This window comes from Quercus suber, unplaced genomic scaffold, assembly GCF_002906115.3.
Source record: "Quercus suber isolate HL8 unplaced genomic scaffold, Cork oak 2.0 scaffold_614, whole genome shotgun sequence".
Classification (NCBI taxonomy): domain Eukaryota; kingdom Viridiplantae; phylum Streptophyta; class Magnoliopsida; order Fagales; family Fagaceae; genus Quercus; species Quercus suber.
In genome coordinates this window covers 223489-249673 of record NW_027070057.1, presented here as the reverse complement: position 1 = coordinate 249673, position 26185 = coordinate 223489, and the positions used below count along the sequence as shown (strand labels likewise).

Below are 26185 nucleotides of genomic sequence, written 5' to 3'. Positions count from 1 at the left end.
TATAGGGAAACTAGCTACTTCGCAAGATTAAGTACTATACAGAACCAAGGTCTTGCATGGTCCTCGGACTCAAACCTATGGGAAAACTAACTACTTCGCAAGATTAAGTACTATACAGAACCAAGGTCTTGCATGGTCCTCAGACTCAAACCTATGGAGAAACTAGCTACTTCGCAAAATTAAGTACTAGACAGAACCAAGGTCTTTCATGGTCTCCGGACTCAAACCTATGGGGAAACTAGCTACTTCGAAAAATTAAGTACTAGACAGAACAAAAGTCTTTCATGGTCCTCGGATTCAAACCTGTGGGGAAACTAGTTACTTTCAATAAAACGGAGCGTGAGCATTCACCTAAGTTGCAAGCGCCACCAGAAGGGAGTTTATTGCCTCGGATCACTTGCCCCAGCCTACTTCGATAAAGATGTGAAACGAAAGCGAACCCATGAGCATCATTTAAAGCACTTCAAGTGCTGAAATGCTCTCTTAGGCTCGGCAAGTTTATAAAAGGCGTAAGTTTGTATAAAGTGTACGTTGTGAACCAAAATCCTTTGTAATTCATCTAAAGGGAAAACAAGTTGCATTGTTGAGACTGTTCAGTTTTTGGTTAAAACCTGAGGCAAAATTTACATCATAGGTCCCTCATTTTCAATTATCCAAATACTACTAGCACATCACTAGGATTAACTAAGCATTGAGTAAAGCATTAAAGCATGACAAATAATGGGAAACGTCATTCGAAGAAATAAACGCAGACGATTGGATACATTACATCAAAAAATAGTCTCATTACAATATCACCAAGACAAAAAATAAAATAAAATGAAAAGAAAATAAGATTATAATGGCCAAAGTCATCAAAATAGGATGGCCCGTCGAGATGGCCTATTTCTTCAACTTGATAAACAGCTTGTCCTTGGGGGTTTGTCGAGAGGTTACGTCTGATTCCTTGGGATCCTGGCTTAGAGGGGCAGCTTTGGAGAGCTCTTTCTCGGCAGGAGGAGCTTGAGAGTCAGCAGGAGGCTTCACCACATCCTGGGGCGCTTCTTGGTCACTGGTTTCTTCTCTCTCCAACGCCCCTTGGTGCCCAGTCTCCTCGACAGGCTTATCAGTTGAAGTTGGATCCTTAGCAGCACTGGCCTCGGCGGGCTTATTAGTTGAAGTTGGATCATTGGCAGTACTGGCCTGGCCTTCGCCTGTCGCTTTAGAGGCGGTGCCAACTTTGGAGTTGGCAAGGGGGTAGTACACTCTCTCAACCTCCTAAGCTCAAACAAGGCCTCAACCCCAGCTTGGTTGAGGGCCTCATTCTAAATCTGGGAGCTGTAGCATCTGCATACCTCGAGTACTTGAGCCTTGAGATTAGCCTCGATCTCAGCCACTCCTACAGCAAAAGCCTCCTCATTCGCTTGCCTTTTAGAGCTTTCAGCCTCTGTCCTCATAAACTTAACCTCTACTTTAGCCCTCAAGACCTCGTCCCTGGCCCATTCGGCGACATTTCTGGCCTCCTCTACCTCAGCCAGTTTCTTCTTCAAGTCGACAATATGCTCGTTGGCAATCTGTAGCTGACCCTTAACTTCCAGCAGGCGCCCTGTTTGGTCCTCGACCTATTTTTTAGCACCAACTAGGTCGGATACCACGCTGTCTCTGGCCCTCGTCATCTCCTTCAGCTCCTCCCTTGCCTTCTTGAAATCAATCTCGAAGTTCTTAAGGGTATTCGTAGCATCCAAGTACTTGTCGCACTCTTGGTCTGGGGCCCTGCTCTAGTTATTGGCCTCCTCCTCCAACCTAAAAGTGGCCTGGACAACCTGCCAATCGAAACAAGCACATAGTAAGTTGGGAAATAAGGAACAGAATTCAACGAAGGCATAAGTGTCAGAGGTCTTACCATACCCAGGTACCTTTTGAGACTAAGGACAACCTCCTGCTTCCTCAAGCCCCCCAGTTTGGCCATGTTGGTGGGGAGTAGTAAGGACCTCTCCAAGGCATCGGCCACGTAAGCGCCTTCACCCCATCGGAAGTCCCTAATGGAGGCGTCATCCGTTAAGGGCTCCCCATGAAGCATGGCAGCAGGCAGCCAAGCCTAGGGCTCGGACTGCCAGGCGACCGCCTTTTCCTGGCCCCAGTGCCCAATCCTCAACTACTTGAATGGTCATTGGGCTTCATCCTCTTCCTGGGAAGAGCGAGATCTCCCCCCATCCATTGGATCGTTGCCTTAGATGGCCTCTTCCTCTTCGGATTGGCGGACTCAAGCTGAGGAGTCAGGGTTGGCTGAACTGAGTGCGACCTAGTCTACACCGATTGAGGCTTGGGTGGAGGAGGAGGAGGCTTGGATAATTGCTTCCCTAACGCGTCTTTACCCAACTGGCCTTCAATCAGATCGAACAAGCTGGTCTGAGACTTCCTCTTGAAACCCATCTCGACCTGAGAAAAAATCCCTTCTGACAAGATATCCGCTTCGATCAAGTTAGGCTCGCCTAGGTCACCAGAGGGGTCCTCGAACGGATTCACTAGGTCGAAAGTGCCAAATTCGTCCTCGAACGGACCCAAATCAGCAACTTCCTCTTCTCTCACGGCTTTTTCTCCCTCATCCTCTATAGCCTGACGAGACAAAGAAGGGCCTAGCAATGGGACAGGAGACCCTTCAAGGAGTAAAAACCCGTGCTCTGCTACAGTGATTTTGTAAAGCCGAGGATCTTTGGCCCTGATCACGTACTTCGGAGCCGAGAACGACTTTTGGATCGATCGTACCCGAGGATCTTGTGAGCAGCCCTAACTTGATTGTCGGCTTTGTTCACAAAGATCTCCGCCCTTAGTACGGTCTCCATGTCTTCCTTATTGACCAAATGGAAGTGTCGTCTAAAAGCGTGTGGATTTGCTAAAAAGAAAGCATGTTCATGTTAGGAACCAAACAATGCAAACTACAATAACACAAAAGATCAAGTCCTCTCTTAGTCTAGGCACCCCACCTGGTGTCCCCTCCTCTGTTGGACAATGAAGGCCATCATGTCATTCCTCAAACACAATGAGAAAGTCTTTATTTAGCCCCTTACTGGACTCGAGGAGGCACTGAATAAGCCTAACCTTATCTTCCCTCGTCTTCATGTAATAGGACTTACCCTTCAGGTGTTGGAGGTTGTAGCATTAATTTACATCGTGATGGGTTAACCTCAACCCCATCTTTTCGTTTAAGGCATCCACGCAACCTAAGATACTAAACACGTTAGTGGCGCACTGGATAGGGGCTAATCGAAAGTGTCTAAGGTAGTCCCTCATCACTGGCCCCATGGAGATTCTCATACCGTCTTCAAGGAAGGCGATTATGGGAATCACTACTTCACCTACCTCCCTCCTGATATACCAATCCCCCTCTTCACAATACCTCAAACCCACGTTACTGGGTATCCTATAATCGATGATGAATTTCTCCATCGCCTCCTCAGACTCAACCAACTTCTTAAACCTACCCATCCTAAAGAGCGGCTGAGAGACTCAGGGAAGAGCGAAAGAAAGAGAGGAATAAGGGGAAAAGAAAATCAGAAGGGGGAAAACACGATATAGAGTAAGAAGAAAACTTATAGAAATGAGAAAAGGCTCATAAGACAGGCTTTTTATGCTGCAAAGAGACGCAAGTTAGGTTGGAGACTTGACCGGATTTAGGGTGTGTGTGCAAGAACTCTTGAATGCAAAAGTAAAGAGATAAGTCGGTTCAAATGGGTATTTATACCCTCAATAAAAAACAACTGTGTAGGGTTTCCTGCCCATAAAGGCAAAAAAACTCCACCATTAGATTACCATTACACTGTTGAATGTGAGGAGTATAGAGCCGCCAGAATTTAATATGGGTGCGCGCCGTATATCAAGGCACCAGAGACGTGCATTGGACAGGTGAAAAGACTCTAGTGCTGACGTAGGACAAGACTGGACAAGCCATGACAAAGGCCCGAGGACATCAAAATCCTCCTCCCCGTCTGAGGATCCGAACAGCAGGATTTTGAGGGGCTATTATGGGGCCTAAGAATCTGGCGACTCCAGCCCACTTTATATTAGCCAAGGCCCAGCCGAGGATGAAGAATTTCGAGGGTGAGCGTAGAAAGCCCAAGTTGCAAGAAATATTGCCAGGACAATCCTGTCCTGGCCATCCGAGACCACAGAAACTAAGGGCAGCACCCACAAAGGGGTCTCCCTCAACACCCAAGAAAAAGACAAGTATGATGTCATCCAGGAAGCATGGTGAGGGGTAATTAAGGAGAAACTTCACCTCCACATTAAATGCGCACAAACTAACTTCTGACCGCATTAATGGAGAAATGACCTCTAAAGTGTGCCTTGTTACCGCAACTCACAGGAGGTTTGTAAGGTGGCTGATGAGACGGGAGTCAGAGAGGCATGGATGATCAACAAGTGAAGAAAAGATCTTTGAGGAGGACTATATAATAGGGAAAAAGAAAATAGAAGAAAAAGCGACCATGCTCTTCAATAAGTATTACAAAGTCTCTCGGATTGTGCGAGGACAATCTTTCTTAGATAACTTAGTTCATCTGTGTTTGATTTTATGAACATCATATTGACCGTTGTCCATCACTAAAGTCTAGTTCTTAAACCATTCTTACAAATTCATTTATTGGCTAGTTGGGTCTGAGTCCACTCGTCAGCAGAAGAAGTGCTCAAATCCAGTCCCTACAGTTGCTAAACACAAATGATGTCAAAATTGTTAGTTGAAAATTGGTTTCAAACTCAATTTAAAAAAAAAAAAAAAATAGTTCTCTAATATTTGCAAAAAAAACAAAAAACCAGTGATTTTGGTTTTTCAATTTAGGAAATTAAAATTAAAACCTTGAATATTAGTTTAATGAACTAACAAGCATTTTCTAAAAACTTAGAAATGATATTTGGAAGTTTATTCCCAAACATATACATGACACTTTTTTTCTTTTTTGTGGTATTCTCATGGATTTTTTTTTTTTTTTGAGAGATCCATGAGCTTACCCGAAAAAAATAAATAAATATATATATATATATATATATGAGTATATTGGATTTTTTTTTAAGGAAAATATAAGTATATGAGTTACTGTTTTTTTTTTTTTGGGTTAATGTATACAGGTAACTGTGAACAATGACTCAACAGCGCCATAACACAGTAACAAAAATAAATCTATATATATAATAATAGGTGAAGTAAAGAGAAAATCCAATTAGATTTTAATTAGATTCTTAATTTTGCGCTACTTGTCCTAATCAAAATTCAAAAAAAAATCTAATTAGATTATAAATTTAACTCCAATTTTGTGTCATGTATCTTATCTAAAATTTCTAATTTTGTGCCCAAATAAATGATGCATTAATATTTAAAATGGAAGCCAAGAAAACCACAACAATAATGCTCATTAGCCTAAGCAAGAAAATCTTACCTGCACACTTTTATGGAGATTATAAATTGGACTCCAATTTTGTGTCATGTATCTTATCTAAATTTTCTAATTTTTGTACCAAAATAAATGATGTATTAACATTTAACACGGAAGCCAAGAAAACCATAATAATAATACTCATTGGCCTAAGCAAGAACATCTCCCTACACACTTTTATGGGTAATCTCAATAGAATCTGGAGCTCTTCTAATCCCACAACCAAAACCAAAGAGTCCAACAAGAATGACTATAAAAGCAAAATATCATCTCCTCCTAATTCCATATCATCATCCCATGTCTCCTCTTCTCTCAACCTCTACCAACTAGATCCACACACTACCCTCTCCTCCTTCTTACGAATTTCTCAGAGTAAGGCCAGGTTCAAACACAATATTCAATCCCACTCTTCCTTACTTCACATTCTCCTACATTAACGCTTCATTGGCGCCTTCAATAAGATTCCAAGCTCAATGATCAGTTTTTATTTTTTTAATGTCTCTTTATATATTTTAAATAATAAAATGCAATATTCTCTTTTTTCTTCATTGTAGCATCACTTAAATAATAAAATGCAATATTCTTTTTTTTTTATTCATAGTTTTATCTAATGCTATCCTATGTATGATAAACCAAGAAAAAAAAAGACCAATAGCATTACTTAATAATAAAATGCAATATATATTTTTTATTGTTTGATTTAATTCTATCATCCGTGTGATAAACCCAAAAAAAAAAATAAAAAAATTGGCCAATAGCATCATTACAATTAACCAATCCCGTGCGGTTGCACGGGGTTACATACTAGTATTACTTAATAGGCAACTGCCAACTAAGTTCCAAAACTCCTGCCATAAGTTCTTGATAGGTAACAATCAATACATTCTCCTTGGTTGGTTCAAAGAATTTATCTTAGGACAAAACTTCAATATGATTCCTTAGCTTTTTTTTCTTTTCTTTTCTTTTTTTAATTATGAAATTTCTTACGAGTTTAGTTTTTTTTTTTTTTTTTTTTTAATGAAATTCAATCATATGATTGTATTAACCAATGAAGTATATGATTAAAAATAATTGTCATTGAAAAAATGATATTGTTGATATTGCATTAATTAATATCTAATACAACCAATAGAGCCGTGGTTAAGATAGATTTAATGTTTTAATAAATAATATCTTAATAATTTTAGTATACTTAATGTGACCCTCATAATGAAAACATGATATCGTATGACTGTAATTTTACTATAAGATTTATGACATAAACATCATAAACTATGTAATAAATGTTGGAAAGGAGAAGCTAGTACTGTAGCTCACTCGTTGGCTCGTTATGCTACGCATATTCATGATAATGTTTTCTGAATTAAGGACTCTCCCCCTTCAGCTGTGGAGACTTTATACTCTAATTTTGCTCAGATTCATTAATGAAATCTTAAGTTCCTTTTCAAAAAAAAAAAAAGTTAGATCCTAAAAATTATAGTTGTAAGGACACAATTTGGTTCCTAAGCCAATGGTTCAAGGATTTACGCCCAAAGAGTCTAGTACAATGAATTTGTAAAGAATGGGTTAGAAAACTAAGCTCTAATAAATCAGACAACAATTATAGTTGGCCTAGATGACAAGAAAGTAAAGATAAACTAGTTTAATTCAAAGAAAATCGTCATCGGCACAATCCGAGGAGATCAATTTTTGTATATATCTCTTTTGAATTTATTTACAAGTCCAGTTCTTATTCCTATAATGTTTTTCTCTTAATTCTCTGATCCCTTTTCCTCAAGGTCTTCTTTCCATTTTATATTACCTTCCTTCTTTCATCTCTACCCTCCACGTGTAAATTGGATTGCTGGTGTTGATTCTTGTCCCATCAGCACCTTCCTGAAATCTTTGGGAGTAGCTATAAGGCTAAAAATTACCGTTCAGGTATCACTTCCTCATTAATGCGGCCAGAGAGTTAGTTACAGAGTATTCAATGCGATGGTAGCAGCTTTTTCTTAGATATTTCATAGTTTTCCTTTGTCTTGTGCTCTCATGATGTATATCCTTATCAATAGAATCTCCTAGAACGTTGCTTCTGGATGGCAGACTACACCTTCTGACCTCTACTTCACTCAACCAAGGAAGTATCCCTCCTCGGACCACTTTCTTGGACCATCATAACTAGATCCCTTTTTTTATTCATTAATGCCGACCTCCATAACAATGTTTACCCGTCCTTAAACTACTAGGCGTCCTCAGACCAGGCCCCTAGCCCAATATATACAACTGGGCCTATCATCCCTACAATAGCCTCTCGAAATTCTCCTTTTTTGCTCCTCGGAAAAAAAAGGATTTCAATATAACCATAAGTACCCCCGCTCTTATCATACATCATCTCTGTCTACGGAGGTTTCTTTTTAACTACCCAACGCACGCTCCTGACGCTTCGGCATCCTAGACGCACCTTCATTAAATTTCTGCGGCTCCATGTTTCTCGCGTTCTGTAGGGTGATGGGGATCCAACGGCGAGAGATTTTATTGGAACACAGGCGGGAATTTTCCCGCTTATCTCTCTCTTTGATACAAATATTGTTCGAACACTTCATTCACTCCACTTTTGCACTCATTCACTTCACTTGCACACTTACTCGCTTCACTTATGCCTTTACAAATATCAAGAGCCAGTTCGAGGAGAGTTCCTATCTTCGCGTAAGTCTTTCTTAAACCTCTTCATATATTTCTCCTTCTACTTTTCTTTTAACAGAGCCCTTTTCCCTTCAGCCCTCTTAGTTTTCCTTTACCATCTTAGGACCTTAAACCCTCTTTCAAACATGAGTAGATTTGCTTATTTGGTAGACTCCGTGGAGAGTACAGAGAGCTTCAAAGCTCAGTATAGAATCCTGCCAGAAGTCTCCATTAGGTATTGTAAGGAAAGGGACTGGCATACTGATAGGCAAGAGGGAGAAGTGGTAATCCCTATGATTGCCTTTTTAGAGGGAGGGATGTGAATCCCTATGGGCACAGTTACTAGGGATTACCTTAAGGCCCATAGATTAGCTCCCATTCAATGTACCCCAAATATGTTTAGGATTTTAGGAAGCGTAGACACCCCTAACGAGAAAATGGGCCTAAACCTTACCCACCATGATGTTAATTGTGTTTACAACCTTCATCATCTAAAAAGGCAGAGATATTACCTAAAAACTAGGTACCCCAAGGTTAGGCTCATCTCATGCCTCCCTAATTCCAACAAAGGCATGAACAAAGATTTTTTGATCATCTCTAGGGAGTGGCACAATGGCCTCCCCTGCTCGATGAGAGAAGGGACACCAGGTGGGGTTTAGGTCTAGGTTGATTTTTTGAAAGTCACCTTTTTTTCCCTTGATATGTTCTATACCCATTTGTCTCTGTTTATGCTTGCAATTGAATTTTTTTCTTTGATTTGTAACATTTTTTACTACAATGTTTTTTTTTTTTTTTTTTGCTTTCCTAATGGTTTTGCAGATAAACATGCCGACATTCCGAACTTCAATATTGTCAATCAGTAGGGCTTAATAATAATATCTTAATAATTTTAGTATAAGCCTCATAATGAAAACATGATATCGTATGACTGTAATTTTACTATAAGATTTATGACATAAACATCATAAACGATGTAATAAACATTGGAAACAAGAAGCTAGGCATATCACGATGATGTTTTCTGGATTGACGACTCTCCCCCTCCGGCTATGGAGGCTTTGTACTCTGATTTTGCTCATATTCATTAATGAAATTTTCAGTTCCTTTTCAAAAAAAAAAAAAAAAAAAGTTGAATCCTAAAAACTGTAGTTACGCCAATTTTTTATCTTCTATATGTGACAAGTGGCTATACTATCATACATTGAATTAAACTCTATCACCAAAATATCAAGTAATTTATAAACTAACTGTTAGCATATTTTACTTTAAGGACAAAATTTAGGTACAGTACCTTAGGTGTTGTTCCTTAGGTTTTCCTCTTAAAATTTAACCCTATGGCTACTTAACTAAAAAATACACTTTTATCCCATAAGAAAAAATCCACGTGACAAAATTTTAAGAAGAGAACCTAAAGAATAGCACATAAGTACTGTACCTAAGTCTTGCCCTTACTTTAAATAAAATTTCTATTTTATATATATATATATATATATATTTCAAGAAATTAAAAAAATTCTACTTCAACTAAAATTTTGCACAAGCCAAGAGCTATCCTTGTGCCCAATGTTGTAAAAAATACTAGTCCCTCCAAAGTTCGGGGACATTAAATTAAATTAGAAGTTCTAAAATACTATGTAAATATATTAATACATTAATAAATTAATCTAAAACCACAATATTCATATTTTAATTTTAAATTCAATCAATTAATCCATATAAAACTGAATAAAATATTATAGCTACCAAATAATGTCATAATTAATCATAACAAAATCATCCTATAATATTTTTTTTATATAATTTGATAATTGCAACAAGATTGGAGGATATGAACTCTGGATATTTCCATTGAAAAAACCAAAAGTCCAACCAATTGAATTACAAGTCTTTTGGCATTAAATCCCCAAATAACATTTAAATTACTGAGAATTAATTGTAAAAATATTAGGATTTTTGTAATATTTAGTAATTATTTAAAAGTATGTTAATGTCTATATACCTTAATTAAAAATTGTGAGTGTGCTTTTTTTCTTAGCACACAGGCCCAAGTAGAGACAAGGATCTCGGGCCCAAATACTTGTTGTTTTGGTGGACTGGGCTTGGTTCACCGCAGCTAAATGGAGCTGATTACGAACCAAGTTGTGCGCAAGTCACATAAAGCTCCTCAAGATGAAAAATGCAATTCCTTTTGGTACCCCGGGGCGTACTGTCGTGAGATCCCGGGGTGTACTAGGCCTGTAAGAACCCAGAATGCTCTGATTCTCTGAACTATATGATCTTTTCCATGTTTCTTATGCAATAGAGTTTTGTCATTTCCCTTTACCTCTATGGGTGCTACATAAAAACACACTACACATATCTTCAACTAATTGTTAGTTTCTTAGATTAGGATATACATTTTAATACATATATATATACATATATGTAAATGAGTTTCATGAGAATGATTCAGCCACGAGGATCCTGGCCCCAATTCTCACAGATTTAGTGCTTTTGCACAAAACTTGTAGGATTTGGAACTCAAGTCCGAGTGGCTTTGCTTGGGCTTTGCCTTCCAAGATAGTTAGGTGAGAAGGATTTTAGCAAGAAACAGTAAAGGAAGACAATGTAATAAAGAAATACACGAAATAATTGTTAGAGATCCTCAAATCAATATGAGGTTTTTCATTATTTTTCTTGATTGTGGATTACAATATGCTCACTACGACGTGATACAAGGTCCAAATAAGCTCAAAAATTACAGACTTAGATGGCTATCTAAGCCTCTAAGACTTGCAAAGTTTGAATCATTTTGAACCCGAGTATGTGCTATAGTAGCTATTCTCAGGGATACTGGGAGATATTCCTCTGTTTTTCTTGAGTTTTACAGAGTTATCTTAACGATTCCCTTCTGGTTTTTCTATTTTGCATCCTGCCCCTTAATGTTGGCTACTTCCCCCTTTTTATAATGTCATTTTAGGGTTTGGATATCATTGATTCTTCCCCCTTGGCTCCTTAGGTACCAGAGCCTCTGTTATGCCAGCCATTTCTGACCATTGATTCTTTCTCTGTTTCTCATAGTTTTCATCTTTTAGTCCTATTTTCCTAAAAGCCACTTACTGACATTCCATTTTGGATAGCTGACTTTTACCCTCTGTTCTTTCAAGTCCTTTTACCTCTTGGACTTAGCTTTTTGGTTGTCTTCCTTGTTGTCATTTTTCCCAAGTAAGCAGAATCATTTCTTGCTGGTTGAAGGTTTTCCAGCCACTTCCTTTTATAGTTCTTCATTCTGGGTTCCCCGGGATACCAGCCTTTTGTTCATGAATTATTACTCTCCAAGCTTTCTGATTCTTTGCTACACCACTTAGTGCTTGAGAGGGACATATTTGTTCTTCATTTCTTGTATTTTGTGATACTCCTTTTGAGCTGTCTCAATCCCACTTTAACTATGCTGCACATCCCGAGGATCCCGAGCCTCTGGGGATCCCGACCCAATTCTTTCACTGGAATTTGCTGGACTTTTTAATGGCTTTTTTTGCTGAAAATCTGAACATACATAGGGCCTTAATGTCGATTCTTCTTGCTGCACGAATTGGGCCTTCTTTATTTTTTTTATAAAATGGGCTTTGTTGTGAAATTTTGGACCTCAACAAAAATCAAATGTAAATGAAAGAAAAATAATATTAATAATTTTAAAGTATTTAATAGTTAATATTATAGTACAAGAGTCTTGTTGCTCAGTGACATAGTTAACTCTTCTTTATTAAGAGAACCAAAATTCAAATTCTTCTCCCTTATTATTCTAACTATCAAATTATAAAATAAAATAACGTCATAGTCAAATCACATTAAACATGTAACACTATCATATGAAATTGAACATATAAGATTGTATATATTATGGTATGCTAAAAAAGATAAAAAAAATAGGAACGAGATAAGGGTAATATTATATAAAAGTATTAAAAAAAAGATGTTGATGATGTTAGAAAATGGAGGATAGAAATATGTTAAACAAACTTGCCTTAGGAGAATAAACTATTAACATAATTAATGTTACACTCCTCAAATAGGATTGGACGAATCCATCATCCAAAAATTTAGAGAGGACATGGATGAATTGATTCAAGGGTTACCAAACGAGGAAAATATTTTTATTGGGGAGACCTGAATTGTCAAGTTGGAAAGAATAGTGGGGCTTTGAAAGAGTTCATGAAAGATAAGGCTATGGAGGAATAAACTAGGAGATGCTATCCTAGACTTTGCAATAATGTCTGATTCGATATTAACAACCATTTGGTTTAGAAAAGAGTGAAACTACACCAACTTACCTCCAAAAGTGAGACTCTCTAAAAAACTTTTTAAAAAAATCTCTAAAAGTGAGACAAACATTAGCCAGATAGGTTTCATCTTACTTAAAAAGTGAATAGTAGATGTAAATAATGTAAACTGATGCCAGAAGAGAGCGTAACCAATCAACATAAGACGGTGATATTAGATATTTGTGTTAGAAGATAGAAAAAAAGGTATTATACAAAGTAACCTAATCAGTAATCAATGATTAGGTGGTGGATTTAGAAGGGGGTGAAAGAGCCATGTTTAAAGATAAAATGATTAAAGTAGACAAGTAGAAATTTCTGTTTAGATGAATATGTTGATAAGATGTGAAATGAAGGCTAAAGACGTACTTGAAAAATCTAAAGGGCGTAGGCGATTGACAAAGGAGTCCTTCGTTTTTTTGTTTTTTGAAAAAAAAAAAAAAAAAAAAAGGAGTCAAGCAATTATGAGAGAGAGAGAGAGAGAGAGAGAGAGCTCTAGAAACCTACCTAGATGCAGTGACAACTGACAATGCTACTAATGAAAATCATAACGTGGCAAAGAAGGGAGCAAAAAAAGGTTGCCCAAGAGGCTACACGCCTAAACATAAGACTAATGATAAATTATAACGATAAAAATTATATAGCTAGTTGGGGAAGAACAAGGGAGAAAAAAATTTATTTAACTTATATATATATATATATTTTGGAGAAAGTATCAACTTTTTTATATCAATACTAAAAAAGAGTTCAATCATATGCACAATGTCCTACATTAATATTAAAAACTAAAGCAGAACAATAGAGCAGACGTTCAAATTCTACACCAAGTAAAAGATTTATGAAAATGGTTGCCCAGATCCTTCTAGCTATCAACAACTGAAATTTTAAAGTTATGACCCCCAGCAACGAGCAAGCCTCTTTTATCATAAACTTTTTTGTATTTGCTGCTGTGAAAGCTGAAATAGTAAAATTAGCTCATTGAACATATAATACTGCTTTAATCTGAGTCCTCAGTCTTGTTGTTCACCAATAATGCCAAAAAAAAAATCCAGCCATCCCAACCATGCACCCAGAAAATAAACTAATCATGAAGTTCCTCATCATGTTCAAGTACATTCTCATACATATAGAGTACTTTTAAATTGTAATTTGAAGTATGATTTGACTTCCTAATGGAAAAGGTTTCTCTCCAAACTTTTAAACTGCTGCTATATGAAAGCTGTGACAATTTTTACTTAATTGAGAGTTGGAACTGGACCAGAGCAAGTAGGTTACAATCTATTCCTTTGGCTTTGGTTCAAGGAATTAACTACTTTTGAATAGAAGCTAAGAAGAGGGTATACTATACATCAATGATGATAAGGTTTAATGTCTCATTACATAAAGTAAAGGGCTTAAGCTACTCTTACTGATGTGTAGAAAATGACCCAACATTAGGCACTATTCACTTAATTGTTCCATGCGCCTTGGATCAATTCTAAGGTAAATAATTCCAGCATACAGCACAGTAAAAGGTACATTCGTTAGTCTTATGAATGGAAGCAACTGAGTCTGGTGGTGACCACTATCATATCATACCATAACAAACCTTACTAACTATACTGGTAAAAAAAAAAAAAAGGTTATAGGGTTTGAGAATTTTATAATTAAATCAAGGAAGCAGCTTACAAATTTTCCCTTCTTTCTCTAGAATGAAATGTTCTCGTTAGTCATGATCAGACCACTTAACACAGCAAAATTAAAATTTTAGCAAGGTCACATATCTAATCCAAATGGCAGTGACTTCAGGGAAGCATCTAAATGACAGTGACTTCATGAAACCATCAAACCAAGAAGAGAAGGGTATAAGTTTTGATGAGGATTTGAAAACTATTAAGTCCAATCCATGAGGGAAAAAGTTCAAAGATCTCTTAGTGTAGCAAGGATTGAAAAGGCCATGAAGCCGTTTGACTAGAAAACTTACTTTTGGCAAAGTATTATCAAAGATATCCTAGTGCAGCAAGGATTGATCAAGGCGTTATATGAGATGTCGAAAAAGCTAACTACTATATTGGATGATAAATGAGAAAGAACTTGAATGAAGGCAGCAAGAACTATCCATTTGAATCTTGCCTCAAGGGAAAAGTACTTGTCAAATAAAACTGCAATAATTGTGGACAAGGTATACATATGTCAAAGTTGCTTGCAAATCAATTGAACTTGAAAAAAGAGTTGTGTTAACTACCCATGAAAGAAGGTACTGATACTAGGAATCATTTGAATAATTTAAATACATTTACCACAGTTGTCAAGTCTGGATGCTACAATTAAGGAGGAGGTTCAAGCCCAACTGCCTTTGGGTATGCTCCCTTGTTCATTTGACATCCTAATGACTGTCATACCTAGTGATTGAACTGTTGATTGGAAATATTCAAGCTAAAAGAGGTTACAACAGTTCTTTTAAAGATAAAGAAGTTAAAGAATCCAAAGAATAATTCAGAAGTTGGGACATTTGTAGTGAAGTTTGTTATCACAAGTTCATGACTGCAGCAAGTTGTGGCCTGGTGGTGCTAACTCTTTTTTTTCTTTTTTGGGTCTGTTTTTCACAATAGTATCACATCCATAGAAACATCTAAACTAATTTAAGTGTACATATTTTCATTGATAGACAAGTTTCAGCTGAAAAACCTCATCATGATTAAAATGTTCCAGATACTAAAGCAAAGTCTATATTTCAGAAGAGAAAAGAAGTTATCTATTAGATGATCTACTTTCATGCCATTTACTATTTTACAAACCACAAGGTATAGAGGTTCACCATAATTTACGTATCCTTCAGTAAATTAAAATTTGGTTATGCCCATATCGTTATGAAATGGAACAAGAAACAATTATATAGGTTTAGAGCCAAATCAAGACATCCACAAAGTTTTTATCGTGTTGTTATGCAACTTAGAGTATTAACCTACAGTGTCCTAAACTGCCGTTCTAAACATATATATAGGCTGTTGCACTGCAACATCTTGAACTTTATTATAAACTCAACCAATGTATCCAAGGATGCTACCTCTTGAACAATGATGTTTAACCACTCAAATGCTAGTCATGTTAAGTTGTCTCCTCATGGCTACAACTTTATTCATGAGTATGGCTGGGTGCATAGCCTCAAGAATATCCAGTTGGACACTGATCAGGTTTATTATAGCATCCAAATATGGATTTTATAAAAGTTACAAACTTAGGAATTTCAAATTATTATGCCTTTTCTTTTTTCAATTAAAGTTTAATGAATGTCTAACTGATCTATGATTCATAAAACTTCACATAGAACATCAAGAAACAGTGATAAGCTTAGCTACCTTGTGCAACTTTCAAGTGATATCTTCTGCTCTGAAAGCAACAATTCTGGGGCTTCCTCCCTTCTAGTTTCTTGGTTCTCCATCAACATGCTTTTAGGTTGAGCTGGAATGAGAAAGACAAATGAAAGGAAAAGGTGGGACAAATACTGAATGGCATGTACAGAAAACATAATTGTCCGAAAGTTGCTTGCCATGTTGAAACACGAAAATGAAGTAGCTAGCAAAGGACAAAAACTTATAACTATCTTTGCTATGGATGAATGTTCAAGTCAATAATCAACATAAAATGGAATATCAGTTACAACCTCGTAGATATCTCTATTAGAAAGTAACCCACAAGCTGCAACCTCCTTCTGAGTAGCACCACCTAAAATGAATTAGCGAGCAATAATCTTATGATATGGACAACAATTACTAAGTAATGGTTAGCAAAAACATACAAATATATACCAATAAAAGTGGGTTTGAATACTAATATATTGCATATTTAAGCAAAGTGCAACACATGCTTATGTATGTGTAGACACAAATGTTGGATATGATGTAGGTATGGAACCTTGAACATCGTTCTAAGCATAATATGTTAAGCTCCTGCAACTTTTTCTTCATAATTTCCTTCTCAGGTCAATAGCATCTAGTTACATAAAAAAAAAAAAAAAAATTTAAAAACCCAAAGCATTTCACATTTTTCTTATTAGATGGTGAAGAACATAAGACGATAATTTTTCTCCTTTTCCTTTTCTTTCTTTCAATGGACTAGCTAGGACCTTACCACATGGCTGAACAGTTAAAAAAGAAGAATTTTGCTCACCACGAAGACTAATCATGTTGGAGAGTAGAAATGGTCAATTCAACCCAGCAAACACATTATGTATATGAAATGACAGCAAGTTGAGAGAGGGGGGGGGGGGAATAAGTTCAATATTTTCTCCTAAACAAAGTAAAAATATGAAATCAAAAATTTCCTCCATTAAGAAATGATAGTACAAATTTCTATATATTTATATGACACATACCATGCTTTGCATCTATGTTTGTTCAAGTGATCTCTAAAAGTGCACAAACAGATCAAGCAGTAAAAAAAAAACTACTAAACCATGAGCTTCTGACAAAAAGAAACAGAAAATTCAGCATAAGTATAAACACAAAAATGATGACTTGATCCGTTGGCTCTCCCATAATAAGAAATTCCAAAAGAAACACTTTACTAGAAGTGCTGAACAGACACATGTAAGTTCTTTGTAACACTTCTGTAAAAGAGGAGGGAAAATAATCCTCTTCAAATTGCATCCTCACAATTTCATTCAAAAAATTATGATCTTCAAATTGTACCTATGACTTGTAGAGAGCCAAACATCGCAATTCATAAAAGGAAAAAAAAATTAAGACAGGGAAAAAAGAATGCGTGTGTGTGAATTTATAAGACTAAAACATATTTTTGTTTGAGAGTCTATTTCTATGCATAAGAACCATATCTACAGAGCATGGTTTTCCCCTCAAAAGTACATAAACTTCTAACTCTGCGCCATTAGGAAAATGAAGCTGAAAACCTCTTCTTCTTCTTTTTTTTATTTTTTTTTTCTTTTTAAATAAAAATGCATACAGGAGTCTGCCACAAGTATCATGTCCTCATCTGTCCAAGCTGCGAAACTTTCAACAAGTGACCAACAAACCATGGCACTATTTTTCATGAAAGATCCTAGTTCAATGGAGTACACCAATCTCATTATAGGCTAATGGTCATCAAGATGATTTCAAACCAAATTCACTTTACCAATAACTTGTACATTTGATAAAAAGGAGCGGACTACAGGAGTGTTTGAACTAAGAATCAAAGTATAAAATAAACCAATCAGCACCAACTAACCTAAAGTATGAAAACACTCTGAATCTAGGGCAATTAGCAACCATAAAATGTGATAATCAACATCTCAACTCATATGTAAATACTAAAATTTTGACTTACTGCTATAACACAGTAAGGTTTACAACTACAAAATAAACACCACCCTGGATCTTGCTACTTCAATAATTGCAATTTTTTGGGCCGGAGTGTGGGACTCCGAATGTGGATAATTGCCACTGCAATCGAGAAAGACTGCAAAGCTGATAGAGGAGGTTGAAAATGAATAAAATATAAACCATCACGAACAGTTTCCATCCTCAATGTGGGAGCTGTGTGCTGTGAACCCTGAAAATTTGAAGATAGGCCACAGTTATATCACTGCATTTTGAAGGAGAGGTTGCATGAAAGTTCAATAAATATCACAAAAACCCATTATGTGAATAGACACTAGTATGAAAAATTATTTCTGAAATCTATCTATAACAACTAAAATACCTTAGGTTGCAAGTGCAAAAATTTATGGGACACAATTAAATGATCAAAGGAACAAGAACTAAGTTTGGCAAACATCAGATCTAGTCAGCGAAATTAGCCATACTTCTTTTTTCAGTCACAGTACAGTAGAATACGACAGAACTACAATAAAATTAAATACTGTACTAGTTAAAATTATTTATATGAAAAATAGCATGACAGAAGGAGAATTAAATAACTTCTTATGTGGAGAAGAATAGAGTTCTTGTAAAGATGTATGGCAAAAACAAACTCTATAGTTGCTATAGCTTGAAGCCATTAGGGACACTCAATACTATCTGCAATTCTTAATTGTACTAGAAGAAAAGAAAACAAGGAGATTGACTCACCTGTTTAAAAATATCAAATGGCTTACACTCCTCTATCTCCACTTCAGGCAAAATCTCATCTTTGGTTGATCTAGTTTTAAGTATTGTGAGAGGACACCCAATATCCCAACCACCACAGTCACAGTGTCCACCAGATCTCCATCTTTCAGTAAGAGTGGAAGGGCCACCATTACATTATGTATATGAAATGACAGGAGGGGGGGGGGGGGGAATAAGTTCAATATTTTCTCCTAAACAAAGTAAAAATATGAAATCAAAAATTTCCTCCATTAAGAAATGATAGTACAAATTTCTATATATTTATATGACACATACCATGCTTTGCATCTATGTTTGTTCAAGTGATCTCTAAAAGTGCACAAACAGATCAAGCAGTAAAAAAAAAACTACTAAACCATGAGCTTCTGACAAAAAGAAACAGAAAATTCAGCATAAGTATAAACACAAGAATGATGACTTGATCCGTTGGCTCTCCCATAATAAGAAATTCCAAAAGAAACACTTTACTAGAAGTGCTGAACAGACACATGTAAGTTCTTTGTAACACTTCTGTAAAAGAGGAGGGAAAATAATCCTCTTCAAATTGCATCCTCACAATTTCATTCAAAAAATTATGATCTTCAAATTGTACCTATGACTTGTAGAGAGCCAAACATCGCAATTCATAAAAGTAAAAAAAAAATTGAGACAGGGAAAAAAGAATGCGTGTGTGTGAATTTATAAGACTGAAACATATTTTTGTTTGAGAGTCTATTTCTATGCATAAGAACCATATCTACAGAGCATGGTTTTCCCCTCAAAAGTACATAAACTTCTAACTCTGCGCCATTAGGAAAATGAAGCTGAAAACCTCTTCTTCTTCTTTTTTTTCTTTTTTTTTTTCTTTTTAAATAAAAATGCATACAGGAGTCAGCCACAAGTATCATGTCCTCATCTGTCCAAGCTGCGAAACTTTCAACAAGTGACCAACAAACCATGGCACTATTTTTCATGAAAGATCCTAGTTCAATGGAGTACACCAATCTCATTATAGGCTAATGGTCATCAAGATGATTTCAAACCAAATTCACTTTACCAATAACTTGTACATTTGATAAAAAGGAGCAGACTACAGGAGTGTTTGAACTAAGAATCAAAGTATAAAATAAACCAATCAGCACCAACTAACCTAAAGTATGAAAACACTCTGAATCTAGGGCAATTAGCAACCATAAAATGTGATAATCAACATCTCAACTCATATGTAAATACTAAAATTTTGACTTACTGCTATAACACAGTAAGGTTTACAACTACAAAATAAACACCACCCTGGATCTTGCTACTTCAACACTTGCAATTTTTTGGGCCGGAGTGTGGGACTCCGAATGTGGATAATTGCCACCGCAATCGAGAAAGACTGCAAAGCTGATAGAGGAGGTTGAAAATGAATAAAATATAAACCATCACGAACAGTTTCCATCCTCAATGTGGGAGCTGTGTGCTGTGAACCCTGAAAATTTGAAGATAGGCCACAGTTATATCACTGCATTTTGAAGGAGAGGTTGCATGAAAGTTCAATAAATATGACAAAAACCCATTATGTGAATAGACACTAGTATGAAAAATTATTTCTGAAATCTATCTATAACAACTAAAATACCTTAGGTTGCAAGTGAAAAAATTTATGGGACACAATTAAATGATCGAAGGAACAAGAACTAAGTTTGGCAAACATCAGATCTAGTCAGCGAAATTAGCCATACTTCTTTTTTCAGTCACAGTACAGTAGAATACGACAGAACTACAATAAAATTAAATACTGTACTAGTTAAAATTATTTATATGAAAAATAGCATGACAGAAGGAGAATTAAATAACTTCTTATGTGGAGAAGAACAGAATATAGAGTTCTTGTAAAGATGTATGGCAAAAACAAACTCTATAGTTGCTATAGCTTGAAGCCATTAGGGACACTCAATACTATCTGCAATTCTTAATTGTACTAGAAGAAAAGAAAACAAGGAGATTGACTCACCTGTTTAAAAATATCAAATGGCTTACACTCCTCTATCTCCACTTCAGGCAAAATCTCATCTTTGGTTGATCTAGTTTTAAGTATTGTGAGAGGACACCCAATATCCCAACCACCACAGTCACAGTGTCCACCAGATCTCCATCTTTCAGTAAGAGTGGAAGGGCCACCATTTTTTGTTATTGGCCCACCATGAAGACCCTCTGGGATTAGAATGTCCACACTTGTAGAGCAATCACCAGTATTTCGACCAGAACTTTCACAATGTACCGATACTTCTGGAGAAGCTACTGTTTGCCTAGGCCCTGATTTCTTGAGAAATTTCAAGCCCCAACCCCCAACTTCTTCCTGACGTTTGTCACGGAGGTGGTCTTTCACAACAATGGCAGCCAATTCAAAATTTGGCAGAAGATGATTTTCCAACTTTTTGGCCCCACCTAATGCATCAAGGTTGCGTCTTGTATCTAAGGATGGGTTCCAGGAACAGTTTTCCAGTATGGCACTAGATCCCCCAAACTTGGAGACATTCCTCTGTTTAGAAAAATGACTCATTTTGAACACTTCCGCCACCTTCTTTGACAAGCCCTTGTTCTTCCTCAGACTATGCTTTGAAGTATTTGTCTCTATGTCACAATTTTCATTAGCATCATACAAAACGAACTCAGTCTCCATGATTTTGGAATTGTCCGGGCAGAGGGTGAAAGATGCAGAAACCTTCATCTTACCAACAAGATGTGACTCATTATCACAAATTGATAGGTCCTTCTGGCCACCCTTTTTTGAATGGAATGAGTACATATAGTCTACAGCCTTATCATCTGTTGACTCAACCTTCCACACATTGGCTAGGTAGATCTCCCTCTGATCATCTGCAGAGAATACAAAATAAGGAAGCCCCCCCTTCCATGTACATTGGAGCATCCCCTGAGAAACAGTGGCAGAAGCAGAAGAAGAAGAAGACTGATCAGAACATGTAGAGCTTGTGCTAGACATTGAAACACGTCTTTTATGTGCCCTATCAGATCCATCTGTATGGCTTCCCATAGATGGAGGTTCCTTATTTGTCTTCTGTGGTGAAGATATACTTAACCCATTGCGAGAGTCCACAATATCATAGCATATTGAACCTTTAATATCATTCAAATTCGATCTTGTGAAGTTGGCATTGCCATCTAAGGCACCAAATTGATGAAACAACGGGCTCTTCAATACGTTCATCATACTCTTGCTCCCCATAATTGTACCTACAATCCATCGTCCTGCAGGGCTTACAGCTACACCCCCAGTCCCAGATTCCAACGGACATTCAAAAATGAACCTAGCCGAATCACATGAATATCTATTTTCAATTTTAGCTGGATTTATGCTGTCAGACAAAATGCTCATCTTCAGAGAGCTCAAATTCATAGATGTACTGCATCGTGCTGCTTTTGATGCACTGATATGAATCAATCCCAGGCAACGACGAAGATATTTTTCATCTATACTTACCAAATGCTTCGGAATCCTACTGTCCACTCCATGAGTACTTCGAAGTAAAGAATTCTCATTGCAACTTTTGCGAATTTGAGATTGCTTAAAATTTAAAATTATTGCACGTGGCGAATTTACTCTTCTCACCAACTTTTTTGATTTTGACTCAGAAAAATCCAGACTTTCTTCTCCACTCAATTCTCTGGTCTTGCTCAAGCTATGCAATGAATCTTCTTGCTGGCCATCTTTACGAGCATTGACAAATCCATTTTCCATCTTCTGCTTCTATGGACTAGAGTCGCATCAACAGCAGATAACTCTACTTTCCATCCTCTAATTCCAACTAGATATCATGATAATGACAGTACACCAGATTATATAAACCTCTATTTTCCACGGTCCTCGCAAGAAATCTGAAAGCAACAGAAATGGTTATAAAGTTGTCAAAATTCTGCAAAATTAGGAAAATAAAATTAAAAGATAAAAATCAACAGAGGCTGTCACAAATCATTTGACAGGTAGTTATTAACAAATCCAAAAGTGGAGCATTTGATTGACATGCTGGCCTCCAAAAAATAACCTAAAACAATGAACCAAGGAATTTTTATTTATTTGACAAGAAACGAACATAATATGCAATAACAAGCATGTTCCATGTTCCAACTTTCCCTTTTGTGGATATTATTAAAAGTTGTTTCTAATCAGAAATGGAAAAGAAAAGGCAAATTAGGACACATTATTTCATTTTATTGATATCAACAGGATAACTCTATCTATATATATATAAGGGTAAACAAAGGTTTAGATTTGTAAGGATTTATGATTGTGAAATTGAATTATAAAGCAAATCTAAACTTTTAATAGCAGATAAGAAGTACATTAAAGAGAGAGGGGAATAAACAACAAAGGAAGAAGAGCATTGGTGGAAATAATTGCAGATGTACAAACCTCAGATGCATATATTTGAACATAAAGAGAGAATCATCCATACTTTTACAAAATACAATTTCATAAAACACACACACACACACACACACACAGAGTAAATGGCTCGAATTCCATACAAAGTTTTGTATCAAAGCAGCTCAGCTCTTCTCAGGAATACCTCCTTCACTGTTCACAGAAGCTAAAAGGTGTATCTTTTCAAGAACTGAGAAAGAAGAACAGAGGAAAAAGATTCAATTTATCAACTTCCTGCCACCTCTTAAGTAAAACCCATGAAAGAAAATGAAATATATTAAAAACCCAGAAAAACAAATCAGTGCAAATAATCCAACAAAGCCACAAAGTTACACAAAAAAAATATATATATATACATATATATATATAATAAACAATACAAAAAACACCCAGCAAAAGCTGCAAAGCAAAGAATAAAAACAATATAATAATTTCTTTTCTTTTTTTGAGAAGGAAAAACAATATAATAATAAAATAAAAGAGAAACCTTTTCTTAATCCTTACCTTAAGAATTGGATCCAAGAAGAACCACACCAATCGAATAGACAAAAACAGTAAGAGAAGCAGCTGATTCCCAATACAGCAACGCTATTTTAAAGTTTCAAGCTTGTGTTGTCATGCTTCAGACAAAGACTGAAAGGTCAAACAGTGGAAACAAAGAAAGAAAGAAAGGCAAAACAACAATAACAACACAAAAAAAGGTGAAGGATAGAGAAAACAAAACTTAGCACATGGAAGAGAAAGAAGAAATCATAAAAAGGGCTCTAAAATATACTAGGTTCTAAAACTTCTTTTAAACTCCCTGTTGTTTTCTTAAAATTTCAAGAAAAAGTTGTGCGCGCGTGTGTGTTTGTGTGTGTAACTGTAACTGTTTTTGGTCACCATTGAAGTGAGTGGTCCTATAAGAGGAGTTGTGTGTACTTTGTGTTTGTGTGTGAAACAATTTTTTTTTCTTTTTTTTTTTGTTTCTTTCTGTGTGAAAATAACTTAAACAATTAATTAATAAAGAAACAAATAAAGAAAGGAGTGGGATTAATGGGGGATGAAAACGAAATGGGGGTCATCAGCCACGTTTTTTGGTTGATTTTTGGTGCCTACACCACAAAACTCAGCCTCAAATCCTGGTTTCCGTGTAGGACCCACTTCACGTTTTTTTTTAGTACTTGCATGTATTTACGGGCCATTTTACAGTACACAAAGTAACAAAAGCCTATTGCACCGAAACCATACATAGGTTTATTCAGCTGACAAAGGATAGGATTGGCGAAGGAGGAGTATGGGCTAATTCGGTTGTGATGTTTAAACTATATAATATGTATTTTTATAATATTTTTTTTATTTATATGTATTTTTAAAATATTTAAACAATATTATTAAAATAATATTACCAAATGAGTCCTATATTTCAGTTAAAAAAATCAATTTATACCCCAATATATATATATATATATATATTTATTTTAAAAAAAAAAAAAAAAGAGGAATTTTGGGTTCTTTTCTTTTCCTTGCCTCTTTGGAGAAAAGTGAGCTGGTGCGCATGATAGCTACAGCTCTCCACTAAAACCCTAAAAGGAGGGCCACTTGGGCGCCAATTGCCAAATATAAGCAAATTGCTTTTCCGAAAATCCAAATAAATGAATATATATACTTCATTTTTACAAAATTAAAATCTATTCTTTTAATTGCTTGAATTTATAATATTATATCCTACACTTTCATTATTATAATAACAATCAAAATCTCTATACCACCCCGTTAAATTTTACATTTTAAAAAAAATCTATATTAAGTTGGTGGTTAATGGGATTCGAAAATTGTATCGAAATTTTGGATCCTTGTTCCTTCCTACCTACCAAGGATATTATAATCCATAGACATGTGACAATGAGATGAGAGAGAGGATAACGTAGGAAATGGTCAAGTACATGCATACCTTAGCCACAATATTAACATTCTGTACGTGTTCATGTTACCATTATCCACTTTATTTATTGCTGGTTTTAATGTGCTCATATTATCCTCTCACTCCCACATAGTATTTATTTGTGGCGGTGTCAATTTAAAATAATCTCACTTTTTTATATATTTATTTCAGTGAAATCCGGTGGAGGAGGACAGCTTTATCATCTGATTCACCTCAATTCCATTATGATTATAGGCATCCTAATTGAATATTTCTTTTGTCTTTTGCGATTTCTTCTAAAAAGAAATAATTACATATTTCACATGAAATTGGGTAGGTGGTGAAAGAGTCCAACACTCCATTTTGCTTTAAAAAAACATTACTCCTTAATTATACTTTAAAATTTGAGTTGATGAACATTGAAACTTTCTCATTTATCATTGAGTTTGATCAACGTTGACCCCATCCCAAAGTATTTGGATTTGAATTTATTTTTGGCTATTTTCATCATACATACAAAACCAAATATGTTAAACCTCAATAGTTCTAGAATAACTCACAAACATTCATCTTGAGTTAATAAATCTTGAGCTAAACCTCAATAGTTCTAGAATAACTCTCATAAAAAAAAAATTCTCAAACATTCATAAATCTCGAGTTAATTCTGAATTTCACAAACTATGCCAAATTATGACATACAATTATCAAGCCATATTTACGTTGGGTATGTTTTGACAATTTTTTTCCCAGTACCTTATGGTGTTGGAATGACTTAAAACACAAGTTAATGATAAATATTTTATGTGGTCAATGGAAAATCAAGCCTAATAGAGAGTGAAAAATGTTTATTGCCTCTCAAGAACAAAAAATGTTTATCAAAATGTTACATACTCAACAAACCATCACTTTTATATATATATATATATATATACACACACACATACATATATATCTTCAAATTGTAACTGTTGCCTCTCTTTTTCCCTCGCTCTCTCTCTCTCTCCACGGACTACTATCTCTCAAGAAATGTTTTTTGTAGTTCATTTTTATGATTGTAACCAAAGATAAGAAAAAGAATATGTTTTCCAAAAAGAGTTTTCTATCAAAACAAATGGAGTGTTAATATTACTTGGTCACAATTTTCATCCAATTTTAGGGATTGATACCAACTTTCTTCTAAGTTTTATATCTTGTAGTTTTCACAAATAACACTATTCTACGTATAAGATACTCCCTATAGGTTTTTTTTTTTTTTTTTGGTGTGTCATTTATTCAATTTTGGGATGTTCTAAAATATGGTCATTTTCTTAAAAATCAGTAAACGCTATTAATAACTTCTTTTTTTATTTGAAAAAACCAATACCACTTTTAGCTTAAAATCTTTTGGCGAATTGGATTTGTTGCCATAAATCATAATGATGCCT

At 35.7% G+C, this 26185-nt stretch overlaps 1 protein-coding gene and 1 long non-coding RNA gene across 3 annotated transcripts; both read right to left on the bottom strand.

The window, feature by feature from the left end:
- Positions 1-13974: 13974 nt before the first annotated feature.
- LOC136061408 (uncharacterized) lies at positions 13975-18576 on the bottom strand. Its single transcript, XR_010625688.1, has 3 exons — positions 18412-18576; positions 16008-17893; positions 13975-15805 (listed from the first exon to the last, which is right to left on the bottom strand). It is a non-coding gene; the product is annotated as an uncharacterized LOC136061408 (long non-coding RNA).
- An 885-nt stretch (positions 18577-19461) lies between these two features.
- LOC111999560 (uncharacterized) lies at positions 19462-23786 on the bottom strand. Of its 2 annotated transcripts, XM_024031693.2 has the most exons (4): positions 23363-23786; positions 22963-23048; positions 20429-22311; positions 19462-19903 (listed from the first exon to the last, which is right to left on the bottom strand). In XM_024031693.2, exons 3-4 carry the CDS (start codon positions 22172-22174, stop codon positions 19733-19735), a joined length of 1917 nt encoding a protein of 638 aa, XP_023887461.2. In that variant the 5' UTR covers positions 22175-22311; positions 22963-23048; positions 23363-23786; the 3' UTR covers positions 19462-19732. The 2 variants fall into 2 exon arrangements, with proteins under 2 accessions (XP_023887461.2, XP_023887462.2); XM_024031694.2 differs by lacking the exon at positions 22963-23048.
- Positions 23787-26185: the final 2399 nt, after the last annotated feature.